Source organism: Cygnus atratus, chromosome 5 (genome assembly GCF_013377495.2).
Source record: "Cygnus atratus isolate AKBS03 ecotype Queensland, Australia chromosome 5, CAtr_DNAZoo_HiC_assembly, whole genome shotgun sequence".
NCBI lineage: Eukaryota > Metazoa > Chordata > Aves > Anseriformes > Anatidae > Cygnus > Cygnus atratus.
The window spans coordinates 32,884,786-32,901,234 of record NC_066366.1 but is presented as its reverse complement, the minus strand read 5'-3'; the positions used below and the strand labels follow the sequence as shown (position 1 = coordinate 32,901,234).

At 38.5% G+C, this 16,449-nt stretch overlaps 1 protein-coding gene across 1 annotated transcript; it reads left to right on the top strand.

Moving 5' to 3' along the window:
- The first annotated feature begins 678 nt into the window (after positions 1 to 678).
- LOC118244271 (astacin-like metalloendopeptidase) lies at positions 679 to 13,493 on the top strand. Its single transcript, XM_050711014.1, has 11 exons — positions 679 to 793; positions 946 to 970; positions 1,907 to 2,044; positions 3,478 to 3,595; positions 4,103 to 4,281; positions 7,452 to 7,533; positions 8,375 to 8,502; positions 10,275 to 10,390; positions 10,834 to 11,059; positions 12,181 to 12,299; positions 12,888 to 13,493. The coding sequence occupies exons 1-11, from the start codon at positions 725 to 727 to the stop codon at positions 13,116 to 13,118; spliced, it is 1,431 nt and encodes a 476-aa protein (XP_050566971.1). The 5' UTR covers positions 679 to 724; the 3' UTR covers positions 13,119 to 13,493.
- The last annotated feature ends 2,956 nt before the right edge of the window (positions 13,494 to 16,449 follow it).

Genomic DNA, 16,449 nt, shown 5'->3' with positions numbered 1-16,449 from the left:
GGTGCTCCTTTTCTAGTATTTAGTGTTGCCCATCTTTCTAGGCCTCTTTCAATCCTGGACATCAAAAGAATGAGGGTGTCACAGAGGTGGGAAGGCAAAACTCAGGGAGCTAGTGGTTTTACAAAAGACAGTCACTGCCAGTGATGACTATATCGCATGATGAGGTACTGGGTGGGGGAAGCCAACTAACACTTAGTTCTGCTCTAGCCCCAACACATTTTCAGTGCTCCTGGCCAGCAATGTCTGGCTGAGAGCTGTGCATGCAGGCACCAAGCTGACAGCTGCTCTCTACAGAGCGAGGTGGCTCCTGGCAGCAAGCAAAGGAGTTTCTAGGACAGGTAGTCAGTATGGATGGATCAAAGAGTTCCTTGACATTCAGTTTTGCTGTAAACAGACTGCTGCCAGATATCCTGTCCCTAGGTCAGCAGCGAGGGAGTTTGCAGCGGCTCATGGGTTCTTCTTAAAGATGAGTCACTTCAAGGTTGCTGGATTTTCTTTCCTATTGCTCCACTTCCTCTGTTTTCTCCGAAGATAAATAAGAAATGAGAGCCTGGCAATTCTCTTGAGGTCCTGCAGCTTGTTTATTTTGTGGAACTACTACTTGTTGTCTAACTTTGTTACACTTGTTAACAGCAGCTTTCCCATAAAACTTGTCCCAAGTAAGCTAACCACAGCTTTGAGCACTGAGCTGCAGAGCAGAGAAGATCATCTCAGAAACTTGAAGATGAAGTATTTTCTTCTGCCAAGTCAATTAGCATTTCTCTGTAACTTTGTACTAAGTAAACCTGTCCAGGTGTGTCCCTGCTCTGAGATGCTAAGATCTTATTGCTGCTCAGTTGCTATCTTGAAATTAGTTATACATTTTTACTGCTGTGATTCTGCATTATAGAATTTTTCTGCTATGGAGATAAGCATGTGTAAAAGGATATACTTTTTCTTTTGCAGATAGCTACAAGAAACAATGACTTAGGTGAGTTCAACTGTAATTACTCTATAAATAACAGCAGTTTTTGGTGGTGGGTTGCTTCTCTATACCTTATTCTCATGATTTTGTATATTTTTCTCTTTGAAAATGTTTTCCAGCATCAGTGGAAAATAATTCACAGATTTCAGATGTCTGTTAAAGTTGCAGTCAGTTTGATTATTTTATACTGTCACAATAAAGAAATTAAGAAGAATTATTGAGTAATTATTATATGGAATGTTCTTTTCCGCATGTAGCCTCAACAAATCAGAATACTTTTGACTTTGATTTCTTTGCTGTGTGACATAAGTCACTTCCCTCTCTTCTGTTCCCAAGACGTTGTACGTTTTTGGCATAATAACCAACAGCTCTTGTCTGTGAGAAACATATGCCAGGTATTTCAGCGTCAGAACTGATGAGCACATTGCAATATCTTATGTCAAATTAACAGTTAACCTGGAAATTAATAGCTAGCGTGCATTCCATATGCATGATAGAAATAGTCTATTATTTTGTATGATTCATCCCATTTTTTTCAGAGATCACTTATGATTTCTTAAATTCCACAAGCTCTAATGAAGAGAACATTATATACAATATACATAACTTATGGTACTCAGCCTTCCACTCTGAAGGGCTCCCAAAGCTCCTTAAGTTAAAATATATGTAGTCACTGCTCTGATTACAGCTGCACTATGACACCTATACTAATATCAGTCTTTCTTATCCAGAAAAAAATGGAGGCCTAACCAGTCTTAGCACACTATGTATGCTAGACTCAGTCTTAATTCACTAATCCTTTTTCAAATTACTGAAAAATAAACTTCAGTGGAAAAAATTTTCAAACATACAAAAACTTGGTTAGTGCATACCTTTTACCTCCCTTTTGTACTTCTATTTGCCTTCTAAGTGCCTTGCATGTTCATTTTCTTCATCTGGCAGACAGTGAAATAGTTGTGCATGAAGGAGACATCCTCTTGAGAAGAGGACAACGCAGTGCAATTAACTGTGAGAGTTGTTTATGGCCCAAGTCACAAGATGGACTAGTCAAGGTTCCGGTTAACATCTCTTCTGATTTCTGTAAGTGTATGCATATGGATGCTGTAAAGTTAGCATTGATCTTCTGGTCTGTATGTTCTGTTATTTTATAGTTTTGTGTCATGCACTGAATGGAATCTTAGTCCAAATGTGAAATTAGCAACATGTCTCTTCTGCGATTCTCTTGGCCCTATGATTGTGGCAAAGACTCCAAATATTTTAGGCATAAACACTAAAATGTGGTTACTTGGGCAGTACTTGTTATATAAATACCAGTTAGTTTATTTTAATTCCAAATACTAGTTTCAATGCTACAAATGCTAGCTACAATGCACTTTGGTATTTAGCAAGTATAGACGAAAAAATATAATTTGTTCACATTATGAGTGTGTTTCTCTAAATTACCACTAGAAGCACTTTATTGAACACTACAATTTTTCTTTCAAATATCTCATAGAAATAAACATTCCTACACTGGAAATGCTGTGGAGGCAAAAATGAAGGAAAACTCCTTAGATATTTTTCTTCATTTTTTCCCCTGGGGTCAGTCAATAGATCTGTCTGAATACAAAATGCTGCAGGATGCCTTAATCTAGAAATTTTTTTTCCAGAAGTTTTCACATTGGCTGTGTGTGTCCTCCATCTCTCCCCTGTTGAGGCCTTCCTCATGTGAAGATTTCACAGAGACCCTTTTAAAAAGATCTCTGAGGGAAACTGGTATGGAAACAAAATACAGTCTGGGCCTGATTCCCATTCCTGGTGAAAGGGAATCTTTGTGTTTTCATTTTGGATAAGGAAAGCCCAGTCCTGTCTAGGCTGCTTCTCTCCGTTTGCATCCAGAGCTGCAGCACATGGTCTTGTGGTTAGGGAAGAGTCATTCTCTCTGCCTCAATCTCTCCACGCTTTAAAGATGAGGAAATTAAGATAAAAGATAGTCATAGATGATTCATGATTGAGGAAGCCAAAACGTTCAAAAGCAGATAAACACTCCCATCTATATTTGGTACCTGAATAGAAACAGTGAGCTTCTGAGCTTCCGAACGCTGTCTCAAATGGTTTCAAGGGGTGTGTGGCAGACATTCACTACCTCTGATAAACAAGCTGTTTTTTCCACACTTAATTAAGGTCAGATGGCTCATCTGGGATATTCTAATCCAATTATTTATATCTGAAACTTTATTTTCTTCTGCTCTGTCTAAACGGAGAAAACGATGTCAGTCTTCTGCTTTCCATCACCCCATAGCTACCTGCAGTGGAAGGCATGAGGGCTGGCTGTAACAACCTTAACTATTCTATCAACTTCAAAGTCTAATCAGCTTGAAGATCTCTGAAGGCTGTGTGCCTTTTCTGATTATACTTGCATGATAAAAATGTAGAGAGTGCTGTAGAGATTTTGGAGAATGCACCCTGTTAACACACCTTATTTTTGATTAACTAACAACATAAAACCTTTCCTGGGCCCTTTCTTGTTCTAGCATTGACAGAGAGGTCTTGGATTGCTGATGCTCTACAAGAGGTCTCCACATTGACCTGTGTCAAGTTTGTAAATCGTACTACTGAAACAGACTATGTGTATGTTGAACATGGGCAGAGGTAAGCTCCCTGTCTCCGGGGTCTGGAAGCACCCAAAAGGTCTTTCAGCTTCTTTTTTGTTTTGGTCTGAATTTAAGTAATTGCCCTTTTTATCCTAAGAGTCAAGACTGAGAGAGCAGGTGCAATTTTTCATTTTTCTTTAGATATACTGGCAGTTATATAACTTAACAGGCTGCAGAAATAAGTGCATGTACTTAATTAAATATAATGGGATATAATTGTTGAGAAAATTTAGAAAGAAGTATAATTCTTTCAGGTTCTTTGCTTAACTACTTGAATTGCTTCATCTAAGTTTGATAAAGTCATTTTACTGTTTTAAAACTTATCACAAAGACTATTTCTCCCTCTGCGGTTTCAGTTTGGCAGCTTTCAGTAGGCAAGGTATCTCACACCAGTGACTATTTGGGTCCCTTTCTGTGACTGCACATCTGCAGGCCCTTGGTGGTTTAATCAGTATATGTATTTCTTTGTATTTGCTGAATGCAACCATCGATTGCCTATTTTTAGCTGCTGGTCTTACTTTGGAAAAATTGGAGGACGTCAAGCAGTTGGCCTGATGAAAAATGGCTGTATGGATAAAGGAGCAATTCAGCATGAAATGAACCATGCATTGGGTTTCATCCATGAACAGGCACGGAGCGATCGGGACAAGTTTGTCAAGATTGTGTGGGAACACATTATGGCAGGTAGGTCCACTAAATCTTATGAGAAAAACACTTTGAGATATACGTGAATGTTTCTTCTGAGAATAGCAATGCAAATAATCATTAGCAGCTGGCTGAATTGCAGCAGAAGTTTTGGCATTAGCAGTAAGAGGAAGGCGTGTAGTCTAAAATGTGGATAAGAACACAGGACTTGATGTAGAGAGAATGAAAGCCCATGCAGTCACCAGCATGTGGGAAATTCTGGGATCAGCGTGACACAAGAGGAAGGACCGAAATTTTATCCTTGAAGAGCAAATAATCCTTCTCTCTGCCATGAGAAGGAGCAATGAGGAACAATCAGGACTGGTAAATTTGTAGCAGGGGAAACACGTGAAATGTTATTTAGGGAAAGGAATGCAAAAGAAATAGTTTGGGTGTGTGCCCATGATCTATGTACTGAGAAACTGGGGTATATATAGAGCTCCTGGCTCGAAGGAAAGGAGGGAAGAGAATGGTAGGACGTCCTAGGGAAAGGAAAGTGAGAAAGTGATACAGAGGATGAAAGCAGGGGAAGAAAGGATTGAAAGAACCATTTTTCTGACAGCTATATGAGCTGGACAACTTGCATTTGTAATAAAATAATAGCGTATTTAATAAATTATAGAAAATAAAGAATAATAAATGAGACTGGATAATTGAATAACACATTCTAAAATGCCTTTTCAGCAAATAAGATATTTTCAGCTGGCATTGGAAAATTGAATATATCTATTTTCTCCAGAAGGAACTTGATTGTTTTTATTGCAAATTCCTAACACACTGTTCTCCAAATTTTTTTCAGCTATTCCCATGATATCCTAAGTGAATTCCATTTGTACTGTTCTTTATTTAGGTTTCAGCGTGAGTGTTACAATATAATTTTGATATAAATTCTATGCTGTTGTTGTATAAGAAGGGTGCGTCATTTTGAAAAGTAGAGGATGTGCTAGGAAAGAGGAGTTAAAAACAAAGTTGTACCAAAGATACAAGATATAAGTAAAATCTTACACCAGTTTTGCAGGAGGAAGTCTACAGGTTCAGATGTCATCATCCCTAAAGTATAAAGATGTAACCAAGCTCTGATTCCGGCACAGTATCGTTGAAAGGATGAAAGGGGAGAAAAGGAGAGGAAGACAAGACTATGCTAAAAGGGGGATATCTTCAGTGTTTTAACAGCATTCACCGGGAGTGGGGGCTGAGAAGACTGATGTGACAAGGGAGGCAGAAGGCAGTGTGTGCAACAGAAGCCCTGTTGGGAGGAAAAAAAAAGGCAAAGATATGCAGGGGAAATCAAAAGACATTCATGTTCATAAATGCTGCTAGTCTACATCTTCCATAAAAATACGCTGCTAACAGTGCTGATGGCAGAGATTCCCCTGACCTCAGTGGTGCAGAACTAGACCCCAAGACATTCTGTAGGTTCTCGGTTCTTCCACATAATCTGCTTTTCTCTTGCAAAGACTGCATTACTACGTTATACGTTTTTACCCCTCAATTCACCTTGGAAGCCATCCTAATTCTCTGTTTTGACAAAATACTGTCCACTGAGCTACTTGAAACTCAGCTTGTTTTTTCACAAACTTCTTGGGAACAAAACTGTACTCATAGCCTTCAGCCAGAGCTTCCTTTTCAGTCTTCTGAATCATCACACTTAGATTCTGGCAGAGGTAGATTTTTTTAGTGGAGAAAATCGGTTAAATTCCTACATTTGTGCAGGTCTGGACATCTAGATCTCTCTAGCATGTGATGAGGCACATACTGGTTTGCTGGCAGCACCTCTGTCCAGCCAGGCTGGTGTTAACTCCTTTTTTAATAAAACAGTTCAGCAAAGCACATACATACTAAACAGCAGCCATATGTTTAAATGTTTCACTGCATTTGAACTATGCTCTTGTGGAATCAGTATTGTAGATAAGAGGAACAGAGATAAAAACCTAATAGTAGGGAAAGCCTGTGCTGATGAGAACCAGTTTGAGCTTTCACTGAGTATTTGGGCTATGAAAAGCTCCAAAGTCATGTTTATTCCCAAATCTTGTATAATTTAGGATTTTGAAGTTTCTTTTTGCATTTCCTAGCCCTCACTGGGACCAGCACTGATGGATATTACTGGAAGAGACTGGCTCTGATTGCAAGTTTGCCAGCCAAGTTGTGCAAACTCAAGAGTCAGATAGGATGATCTTCTGATAAGTTTCCAATGCTGAACTCTTGTCCAGATGGTTTGTTTACAAACCACTAGTTATAATAATGAAGGTACAGATGTTGAACTGGGAGGGAGTGCTTAGTGGTTAGGGCATTTAACCTCAAGGCTAGGTTGACTGCATTCAGCTCTCTGCTCTGATATTGCTTACCTGTCTTATGGACAAGAGACCCAGGGTGAAATTCAAATGCTCTCTAGTCAATGCAGAGAAAATAGGTGCCTTTGTATTAAAATGGGATGAAGCTCCCTCTGACCGTGCTTCTTTCTCTCTCCCATGACTGTCCCGGGAGCCTTGATAACTAGCTTCAGTGTCTAACCTAGAGAATTAATGCAAGGGGAAATGAATTCTAGTCTGCTTCTGGGCCCCAGTCCTGTACCAATGTAATGCTTTCTTACAGGTGGTTTTTAAGGCTAAGCAGATGAAGTGATGAGGTGCTCAGCAGCTGTATTTGGATAGAATGCTTCTAACTGATCTTACTGAGTGCCCTTGCTTCATGTAAGTCGTGTCACTTGGCTGTAGTCACTGCTGATGGGTTTGACCAGAGACAAAGCCAGAACATAGCTGATAACTTTGGTGTAACAGGCAAACCTGGTTCCTTTCTTTTGTGGTCTTACACTCATTCTGTATCAGAAGTTGGAGAGATGTATTAGGTGGAGAGATTAATACATTTCCTTGGAGAATGGAATTGGATTTGTGGATTATATTGAAACTTTGACTTCTTATTTGCCTCAGTTTATATTCTGAAACCCACCAGATTCAGTGGAAATAGGCTACCATGGGCTTCAGACAGTTCCGGTTGTTTTGGAAGATCCAAGATCCAACGAGAATAAGTGTGTAAGGACTTCATGATTTTATCCTAAGTTAGTCTTATGAAAGCAAGTAGTGTCTGACAGCAGTCATATTGATTATAACAGCAGGCAGTGTCTGACAGCAGTAATAGTGTTCTGATTGAAACGTTGCTCTCTTACCTTGCAGGGGAACAAGGGAACTTTGGAAAAGTAAAGTCCAAAAATCTGGGCCTTCCCTATGACTACTCTTCTGTGATGCACTACGGCGCGTAAGTTTTTTGATGTGTCCGTTCAAAGGATGCGCTCAGATGTAGGGAGAAGGAATTACTCTGTGCAGGGAATGATTTTTGCTGTTCACTTAATTATATCTGTTAACTCAATTTTATGAGAGTATACTTTGGCAGCAGTATTCCTGGAAAACAAAGTTGATATTGATAGATGAAAGAACAATGTTTTTTGTCACTGTACTAGTGTCTCTTGCTAGAGGTTTTTGATGTGGCTATGTTACAAAGTCTGAGTCACTGAGCTAAAGCAGTTCCAAAGTCTATGATGGGCTGTAACTAGTTACTTCTAAATGTAATCATTTTGTCAACAATATTTGGGTGCAGAGAGGAAAAAAAAAATTACATCATTAAGATGTAGGCAGCCTTTTGAAAATTATTTATCCAGGAACACCAAGGCTGCATTTATTCCGTAATGCACAAGCCTGTAGCATGTATCTTCTGTATTTTGCACTAACAAGAAACAACTTCTGAACAAGACAGTGAAATAAAACTTGTTTATCAGGAGGCAGGAACTCACAGATAGCAGGTAATTAGCAACTGTGACAGAACTATCGTTGAACTTCTGCCTCTTGAACCATGAAGGTGGGATGTAGTTCATTTTGTCAGGGCACTGGATAAAGCTCTTCTCAGGACAATGCATTTTTTGTTCCTTGCTTTCAATTGCTGTGCCCAAATGGTTGCCACAGTTTTTCTTCACAGAAGGTTAACTGATTTTAGAGAAGGTTCTTGCCCCTTCCCGTTGAAATTCTATGTGGTTCATCAACATGATCATGCAGTTAGTCACTGTTTAATAGAAGTGATTTAGAAATGTGCCTTATTTCTACAGGTATGATTTCTCCAGCACTCCTGGGAAACCAACTATTGTACCCATCCCTAACCCTTCAGTACCCATTGGGCAGAGAGAAGGGCTGAGTAACTTGGATGTGGCTAAAATCAACAAGCTCTACAAGTGCAGTAAGTGCAGGAAGACAGGCATGTGAATCCTTACCCAGCTGATGCCTGTAGGCACCATCAGACATCCCCCAAAGGAAATCAGCCCACAGTACATCTCCCCCTAGCCCTATAAGAGTGCTGGTATGTATGTGGAACAGAATTGTCTCTGTGGTCAAGATACAGCCTTCTTGTAAAAGGCAATTTGCTTTCAGTAATTCACTATCATTGAGCTATGCTGACCTAGTCCCTGCCCTTTGACAAAAGCAAAATCCATGAGAGATCATGGTAGCCAACTCTGTCAGATTCTTGCTTCAGGAAAACTGAAGGTTGCAAAGCATATGAGTGATCAACAGCCATGATTAAAGTTCAGTCATATTCATCAGTAGTGCCAGTGGGTTTATGATTTCTTTCAATTAAAATCTGACTGCAGGGCTAAAAGTACGGCTCATTAAAACATGCTTGAGGGGAATTCCCTTGGCTTTTTGTGTAGTTTTCTACTTCCTTGCCTCCATCAATTTCTTACTCATCACTGTGGTACCATAAGGCCTAGAAATACTTAACATTCCTTTAGAGCAGAAAATCCTCAGCAGAGATGCACAAACCAATTTAAGTAAACCACCGAACATGCCCCTGCAATGCACAGTTTTTGCACTGACTCCCAGTACTTAAGCTAATTGAATTATATAGTATTTGACATTTTTGAGATGTTATTCAATTAGGTTTCACCAGAACGGTAGGAAACATTACTGTCTGAATATTAGCATACCAAATTCTGCTCTGAATTGTGTTAGAGCTCAGTTAAATAATCAATAGAATCAACTGAATAATCAACTGAAGGAACCAGCATTCCTTCAGTTGAGTATTTAGGTATAGATTAAACCCTCTCAGAGATGATTTCTCAGTTTAACTGTAAGAAAGACAAGTTTTCAACTTAATTGTGTCTCTCATGGTCTCAAAGATAGCTATAACAAGTACTTAATTGTATTCTTCATAATGTATTCTTGACAGTGAGGCTGGGAGTGAATCACACGTCAATACCATTATTATGTAATTACATAATTAGATCAGTGTATTTGGGAAGAAAAGATAGATTAAACCAAAAACAACGAAAAACACAAATGAATAAAAACTATCATAAGTGGAAAATGACAAAAGTCCAGTTGTCTCAGGGAAAGTACAGAGCAAGGGAAAGATGTCATAAGTTCCTATGTTTGCATGTCATCTATTCACATTTCATAGTTTGGAGAGTTAAATAATGAATTAATGAAGACTATGTATAGAAAGACAACAGGCCAATGAGATCAGACTTTGTATACCAATCACTAACTCTCTAGCCTGACTTCAGTGCTCTTTTACTGTATTCCTCCAGTGCTCATTCCTATCTCTGCTTTGGCAGAATCTGGTTTTAAGCTTGAATTTGCATACATGTAAGAATACACGAACATTTGCTGACGGGAATTTATGCACTGATGTAATTGAAACTGCTATTGGTTGAGGTTAAGCAAGTTCATGAAAAATCCAGGCCTTTTCTTAGTAAACTGAAATATGTGAGTGAAGCCCTCCTGTTCAAAAAGAAAGTAGCTGAAGCAGCTAATTACCCTTTTAAGTAGCTTTAGTTTGCTCACAGGTTTTGAATAGTTTTTAAACTAGGAACATCAACACAATTGTAGGTATCTTTTTTTTTTTTTTACAAGCTTGACTGATGATAATCATTGAAGAGAGTTGTCTGATGTTTTTGGAAGACTGTTGTTCAGTTTTCATTCTCTTCAGCATTGTTTGGTTCTTCCCTTCAGATTGCTGTAGCTCCGTGTTGCCAAAACCCAAAGGCTCTTTCTCCTCTATCAATTACCCATCCCCATACCCAAACAATAGCAACTGCCTGTGGTTGATCCGCATCCGTCGGAGTAAGGTAATTTTTAATAGGAGAAAGCTTTGAATCACAGTGTCAGGACTACACAGCATTATTTTATTATTATGACTAGCATCTAGGAGTTCTTTTCAGGTACCGAGACATTTATTCTGTAACATAGTAAATGAAAAGAAAGTCTCAACAATTTTCAGAAGACTTTTTGTAAGACCATCAGATGTACTATTTAACTTGATTTTTATCCAGTTAGCATTAAGCGATTTTTTTAAAAATAAGGTATAGTCAAACATCTGTTATGAGGCTCAGTAGCAGGGACGCTAGGTGAAATTCTTGGTGTATAGCTCTTGTTATACAGAAAGTCAAATTTCTGTGATATGTGGATAGTGAAATTAACAGAAATTCCTAGTTCACTTCGTAAGTTAGATGGTTTGAATCTTTCCCTGTGTATAGCAGTAAACCCAACATCTGTTTTCTTGTTTCTTGAGATTTTCCTGCAGTTTGAGGCTTTTGATCTCCAAACCTCCTCAGATTGTTCTTCTGACTATATAAAAGTTTACAATGGAAACAGCAAGAATTCTCCTGTCTTGCTGGACAAATACTGTGGGAAGGGGCCGCTGCCTTCCATGGTTTCTTCTGGATCTACAATGCTGGTAGAGTTTGCAACTGATGAGACCATTACAGCTACAGGATTCAGAGCCTCCTACAGCAGGGGTATGAACACTCCTTTACAGAGCTTGGAGAACAGGACTAATAGTATTTGCATGGAAGAACTGAAACTTTAAGCATGTACACCAGAGCAGGTTTTTCCATGTTATTCCTTACATCCCCAGTGGGTATTACTAACACAAAGGATTAGGCAATGATGGGGCTGAAGGTTAGCAGGAGACAAAACAGGATATTGCATGGTTGTCATGTTAGGAATCCTGAGTACCCACTTGCATTCTTCTCAGAGCTAGGCTTTCTTGCATCTTTGTAACGATTTATTTAAATAAAAACTATGCAATGACTAACTAATAGGAGCAGTGCAAGCAAATAGCAAAAAGATTGCAGAACTTCATGAGAAATAGCAACAATGAGAAGTAAAGCCAAGATCTGGGCCATATGTTATTCAAGGTTTTGTGGTGTTTTAAGCAACCAGAGAGACTAACTTTGAGTAACTTGCACTTTCCAAATGAAAGGCTTTTATGTCACATGACACTCAGTGCTTATCATATTCACTTCAGGGGTGCCTGTTTTACAAGAATAGGAATGCATTATGAACTGCTGGATAAAATCCTGTTGTGTTGCAACATGATTTTAGGTCACAGGCATTGAACCAAATAACTGGTTATTGTTATTGTCTTATTTCAACTTAAAATGCAAACTTTTTAAAACATAAATTGAAGATGTACATTTCCAGTATCATTTTTTACTTTTTTTTTTTTGCATTTGGCTTGATGGAGTAATTTCTAGGTTGCATTAGAACTAGCTCAATAATGCAATCTCAAATACTTAACCTAATTCTTTTCTGGAAGTGCAGTAAGGTAGTCCCATTAGGATGCTATGCTAATGTGGTAACATTTCATTATAAGACTAGTATAGCTTTAGATTCTGCTGTTCCCTGTCCTGCAAAGTTATTTTAGCAGGAAAGTTTTTTGTTGTTTTAGTACAGCTGATACAAATATATTTGCTGATACAAACACAGAGAAATAAACTATTTCAGCAGTAGATTTTCATAATACCACACTCTTGGCTTGAAGAAAATACAAAAGAGTACAAGCAAGCTTACTACTTTCTACTGTCAAAATACTTGTTAATATGCCTTTCTTTGTTTCTCCCCCTTTACTACTAAGTGAATTGTGGAGATACTTTCAGAGACTCAAATGGAGTCATCACCTCTCCAAACTATCCCAATAAATACCCCAAAAACCGAGCATGTTTCTGGGTCATCAGTTCTCCAGTAGGATACAAGGTAAGGCACAGATTCTTTTGCTGGTTTCAGTAGTGTTCTCTAATGGAATCTCTTTTTGCCTTGGAGAACAACAGCTGTAATGGTGTGCTGTGTTTTGCTGGATTTTTGTTTTTAATGAGGAGACATTTTCAGAGTGAAAATCTGAAAACACAAATTCAGTTTAAGAACTTATGCTGGGTCTTGGTATTTGAGGTAATCATCAAGGAAAAATCTTTACACATGCATGTGAGACTTTTATGAATTTAGTTTGTACTTTATTGGCTTTGCTAAGAATAATCTCTAGATAAGAGTGCCCACTAGGAAACCAGAATATTGCACAGGTTCTGTTTTTTGTATTTCTTGAGAAAAGAATTTAAAGCACAGAAGATCAATCTTGTCTCTTGTTTCTCCTTTCAGTCCAAATGCTAATGAACTAAGCAAACTAGTTGCTGTTGATTTGTATTACAATATGAGATCAGGATGTGGCAGACACAGAATGAAAACAGTGCCTTGTACATAAGGAATTTAGACTATTTGTGCTTGTTACATACAAAGGGTAAGGGAAAATGGTATAAGCTGAAAACAGTGGTTTCATTGTATTTTCTCCAGATATCTCTTAAAATGTTATTCTTTGAGTTGGAAGATAACGACAGATGTGTTTACGACTATTTGCTCATACATGATGGAAGCCAACCTACATCACCTGCAGTTGGCCCTTACTGTGGGACAGAGAAAGTTGCAGACTTCACTTCCACTGGGAATTTTGTGCTGGTTGAATTTCACAGTGATACAGTTTGGGAGTTGCCTGGATTCAAGATGAGTTATACATTTCATAGGTAGTACTGTACATAACAGGAGATGTAAAATGCAGAATGAAAGAGACCAACTAGCCACTGTTTCTGAGTCTCTAAGCTTTTTGTTATTGTAATCCCATTGCTGTTGTTACATGACCAAATGGAATAGTAAAACAAACTATGTAAGCCAATTCTCAATAACTTATAATGTTAGAAACTGCCTTAAAAAAAAAAAAAAAAAAAAGAATATGGCTACAGAATTTGGCTTCCCAAACTGGAAGATGCTAAAATATAATAAATGTTCTTACTGCAATTATGCCTTTGTGAAGAGCACATATAAAATGGTAATTTGCTTTTCTAGGGCCAGGAAGGCAGCCAAGAATATCTTGAATGACACTGACTTTTTTTTTCTAGGATCTGTAATGCTTTGCTTTTTATGCTCTTTTTCTTTTTTACCCTCAGAAGAATATTTGATAAGTTGTGGACTGAAGGATCTAGAGCTGGCCTGCATCATGCAAACCAGGCAACAAACACCCGTAGCTCCTATGAGCTCCCATCTGACTATGTAAACTCTTACTTCATTTTATTTGGCTTCCTATTTAGACTGGCACCTTTTTTGGAGGATGTAACAACAGCAGCATGAGAGAAAATTGAACTCTATTTCTGGCTTGACCATCACTATTAAAAGGAAGGTGTTTTTCTTCCCTGCTCTTTTAATTGATTTACCTCAGAACAGTTAATATGCAAGTTGGCTTCAGGAAATAAGGGGAAGATGCTTGGATGGCTGTGGGATGAACCTGGGAATAGTCATTACTGCTGTCTCCTTACATTGCTAATAAAATGCCTTCCTCTTACGTGCTTTTACACAGAGAATGTTGATATGGTACAATGTGGTAGATGCTCCTTTTGCTGGGTGGCAAGTCATTTGGAAGCGGTGTCTCAGGGCTATACCTGTATTGTAGCCAGAAGGCAAGTTAGTTTATTTTTAACAAGCTTCAGCATGTGAAAGCCGTCAGATATGGCTTTGGTTGCCTAAGTACATTGGATCTCAGCATGCAAACTCCACAGTCTTCCCTCTATTGTTATCAAAAGTGAGAAATGCTGTGCAAGGGGGCCAACTGTTGCTCATGAAGAGCCCATAAGAACTAGAACCCAACCTCAAAGATAGTAACTTTTTGTATGTCAGCATAGAATGTATGCCTTGCAGTTCAACACAGTTCATTTCCTTCTAGATATATGTTCTCTCTACAAACCTGGAATGGAGATTTTTTTATGCTCATGGAAGAGGGGAGAATAAAGTTCTGGGATCTTAACCTCAGCTTTGGACACAAAAGCTAATTCTTCCCCCTGCATCTGACTCTTGAGGAGGTACAACCCCCATGTCAATTGTTACTGTATACAAACTTGAATGGGTCCTTATTTTAAATATTCAATGCTGACAGCTTTCACTGTAACTTGAGTACTATTTCAGATTCCCTTCCCATTGCCTGATGTGGGGTTCTACATCACGCCATCCAGGTTCAATGTTTTTGATGTTCATGCATTCAGAAAAGGAGTATGAACAACACGTGAAGCAGCAACGTACCATGTATAGGAATATCAGTTTTGCAACTTGTCCCTAGAAATATAGTATTAATTAGGACTCTCAGATGTGGGAATGTGACAGGGCTGGGGTGCTTTATTTGTAATCAAGTCCTTCCTGCAGGCAAGCTGTAAGCCCAAAGGGCATGCAGCCTGGCTAAAAACTCCGCGCTCATTTATTTTGAAAACATGAATTCAATGGTACTGATGTAGAAATGCATTCCTGAATACAGCCTGAAATATAAGTTCCCTCTTTCATAGCAAAGGCTTTTCAGTATTGAAGTCTGAAAGTTCCATGTTTCATCAGTTATGTTAGGGGTCTTTGTTAATGCTTTCCTTAATGGATATGCATATTAACTGGAACACATGCTCCAAAATACCTCCCAACCCCCTTTGCAGGTATCAAAAGCTTCAGTTTTCCTCTGTTGCTAAACTTTCTGCTTTCCTGCTAACAGTCTCCATTTCAGTTATATATATATATATATATATATATATATATATGTTTTTCATCTATAAATTTGTGGACCAGCAAACAGGAAAATATAAGATACAAAACATCCCTGTCATAATGACTACTGTTCATTACACGGTTAACTGAGGATCTTAAATGGAGGAGTTATAAAATTCACAGGCCCTGTTAAGAGATTAGGTGCACCCAATTGCACAGTTTAAGAGGACTTTCATCTAACAGACAATAATCCCCTCACAATGTGCATTGCCCATATACAATAATGATTTAGAAGCTTGCTATTAACATTCAAATTCTGAGATATGTGAATTAAGAGTCACCAGCCAATAGACACCAGGTACATCATGGCCAAAGGTTTAAGATTCAAGTACCAGCACCAAAGGATTTTGAGAGGTTCTAATGAAAGTTCATCATTCAATTAATATATCTTTGAAAACCTATATGTAAGCATTTAACCTTAAAAAACTGAGGTAGCTAGCAGTAACAAATGTGTCTATTCTCATGTATGTACGTGACTCATGACACAGATGTTACCTTAATTGTGCACAAAGGCAGATCTGTACTAAAACAGAGCTGCATCCATGAGCCTGTACATTTGGAGGAGGCAAGAAGACTGTTTATGTCCATGTAGTTCAATTTTACCTGCTTTGGGGCTGTCCAAGGGCCTATCTGGGAAGCAAGTCAGGGCCTTCAAGTGGTATGCTTTCTTACTCTGCAAGAACCAGAACAGAGATTTGCCAGTTACTGTAGTAAGACAAAAACAGCCTGGAATAAAGCACTACAGACAAAAATTACTATTCATAAGATTATTTTTTTGTGTGTTTTGGTTTAATTTCAAACACATTTCCCTTACGTAAGTAAATAACTGTGGTTGAGAAAACATTCATTTGCATGACTAGAACCCCAAGGCCTGACAAAAAATAAGGGTAACTTTCAGCATGCTGATAGTACAATTGGTTCCTCATCTGGAAGAAGTAAACAAGCCTGCTGTAACAGCAAGAGTACTCAAACTCAGTTTTCAGTTTCAGTGTGGTGATGATTTGCCCTTTTTATCACACAACTGCAAGGAGAAACATTCCAGCCTGGGAGACTGAGTTGGCCAGCGGCCACGTTTTGAATTAATTTGAACTTTTTCAGAGCAAAGAGTTCAACTTCTGGATGTGGCTGCATTATAGTAATCAAGTCCCAAGAGAATCCAGGCCAAATCTAATACACTGAGGCACTGTTTCACAGCAAGTTAAACGTGGCATTGGCAGCTATAACTATGTGGAACAGAAAATATACAACTTACTGTGCAACAAGTCAGCTTGGCAAGACGGCCTATTAA

Coding starts and splice junctions, on each gene's coding strand:
- LOC118244271 (XM_050711014.1), top strand. CDS start 725: ATGAAGTATTTTCTTCTGCCAAGTCAATTAGCATTTCTCTGTAACTTT. Junction 11,060..12,180: donor CAGAGCCTCCTACAGCAGGG/GTATGAACACTC, acceptor TTTACTACTAAG/TGAATTGTGGAGATACTTTC. Junction 12,300..12,887: donor GTTCTCCAGTAGGATACAAG/GTAAGGCACAGA, acceptor TATTTTCTCCAG/ATATCTCTTAAAATGTTATT.